Source organism: Olea europaea, unplaced genomic scaffold (genome assembly GCF_002742605.1).
Source record: "Olea europaea var. sylvestris unplaced genomic scaffold, O_europaea_v1 scaffold29122, whole genome shotgun sequence".
NCBI lineage: Eukaryota > Viridiplantae > Streptophyta > Magnoliopsida > Lamiales > Oleaceae > Olea > Olea europaea.
The window spans coordinates 1-1,406 of NW_019247697.1; the positions used below are offsets into that span (position 1 = coordinate 1).

At 40.7% G+C, this 1,406-nt stretch overlaps 1 protein-coding gene across 1 annotated transcript; it reads right to left on the reverse strand.

Moving 5' to 3' along the window:
- Nucleotides 1-105: 105 nt before the first annotated feature.
- Nucleotides 106-1,169, reverse strand: LOC111384443 (the record flags this gene model as incomplete). Its single annotated transcript, XM_023008720.1, has 4 exons — nucleotides 106-245; nucleotides 293-409; nucleotides 566-743; nucleotides 1,023-1,169. Coding segments are annotated over 4 exons (582 nt in total), but the record flags the coding sequence as incomplete, so codon positions are not given.
- Between the last annotated feature and the right edge of the window lie 237 nt (nucleotides 1,170-1,406).

Here is a 1,406-nt window from a genome sequence, read left to right on the forward strand (position 1 = left end):
CAATTGTTCAAACTGGCGATTGCAGAAATGTTTGCCCCCGTCACTGATTATAGCCCTCGGTGTTTCAAAGCGGCTAAAAATGTATTTCTTTAAAAACTCAATTACCACCTTCCCATCGTTGGTAGGCAATGCAACGGCCTTAACCCACTTCGATATGTAATCCACAGCCACTAATATGTACTGATTAGAGAAGGATGGGGAAAATGGCCCCATGAAGTCGATCCCCAGACGTCGAATAGTTCCACCTCCAGGATACTATTCAAAGGTATTTCGTTTCTCCTGGATATATTACCGGTGCGTTGACATCGGTCACACTTCTTCACGAATTCAAAAGCATCCTTAAATAGTGTAGGCCAGTAAAAACCTGATTGAAGGATCTTCGCCGCTATTTTCGAAGCACCAAAATGCCCTGCATATGTAGATGAATGACAATGTTCTAATATTAAAGGCACTTCTTCCTCAGGTACGCAGCGACGAATGATTTGATCAGCCCCCCGCCTGTATAGAATGGGGTCCTCCCAAAAATAATACTTCAATTCAGCAAAAAATTTCTTCTTCTAGTGACTTGAGTAATTAGGTGGCATGATAGACCTGGCTAAGTAGTTAACTATGTCCGCATACCAGGGTGCCTCCTCTACACTAAAAATCTGTTCATTTGAGAAGACTTCGTTGATTTCCACCGTCTCTGTCTGTTCTGTGGTCTCGAGTCGAGACAAGTAATCTGCCACCACATTTTCACTGCCCTTCTTATCCCTAATTTCCAAGTCAAACTCTTGAAGCAACAATATCCAACGAATGAGACATGGCTTTGCATCCTTCTTTTCCATTAAGTACTTGATAGCAGCGTGATCTATGTAAACGATAACCTTTGACCCCATAAGGTATGATCAAAATTTGTCAAAGGTGTAGACTACGACAAGGAGCACTTTCTCTGTAGTGGCATAATTGAGTTGAGCGTCGTTCAAGGTCTTACTTGCATAGTAGATCACGTGAAATATCTTATTTTTTCATTGTCCCAATACTGCCCCACCAGCAAAATCACTAGCGTCGCACATTAATTCAAATGGCAAGTTCCAATCCAGTGTGATGATCACGGGTGCTGAAATCAACTTCTCTTTCAAGGTGTTAAAAGCTAGCAAACATTCATCCGTGAACTCAAATGTGGATTCCTTCATCAATAAACAGCATAGTGGTTGGGTAATTGATAAATGTGTTTTTGCACACTTATTTAGGTCACAAACATGACTTAATTACGAGCAAAATGATTGAATTGTGACTTAATTTTGTTACATTTGTGAATTGTAGGGAACACCGATGAACATAGTGAAATACATGAGAAAAGACGCGAAACAGGACTAAAATGACGCAAAGTGAAAGTTCAAGGACCAAGGTGCAATTACCCAAAA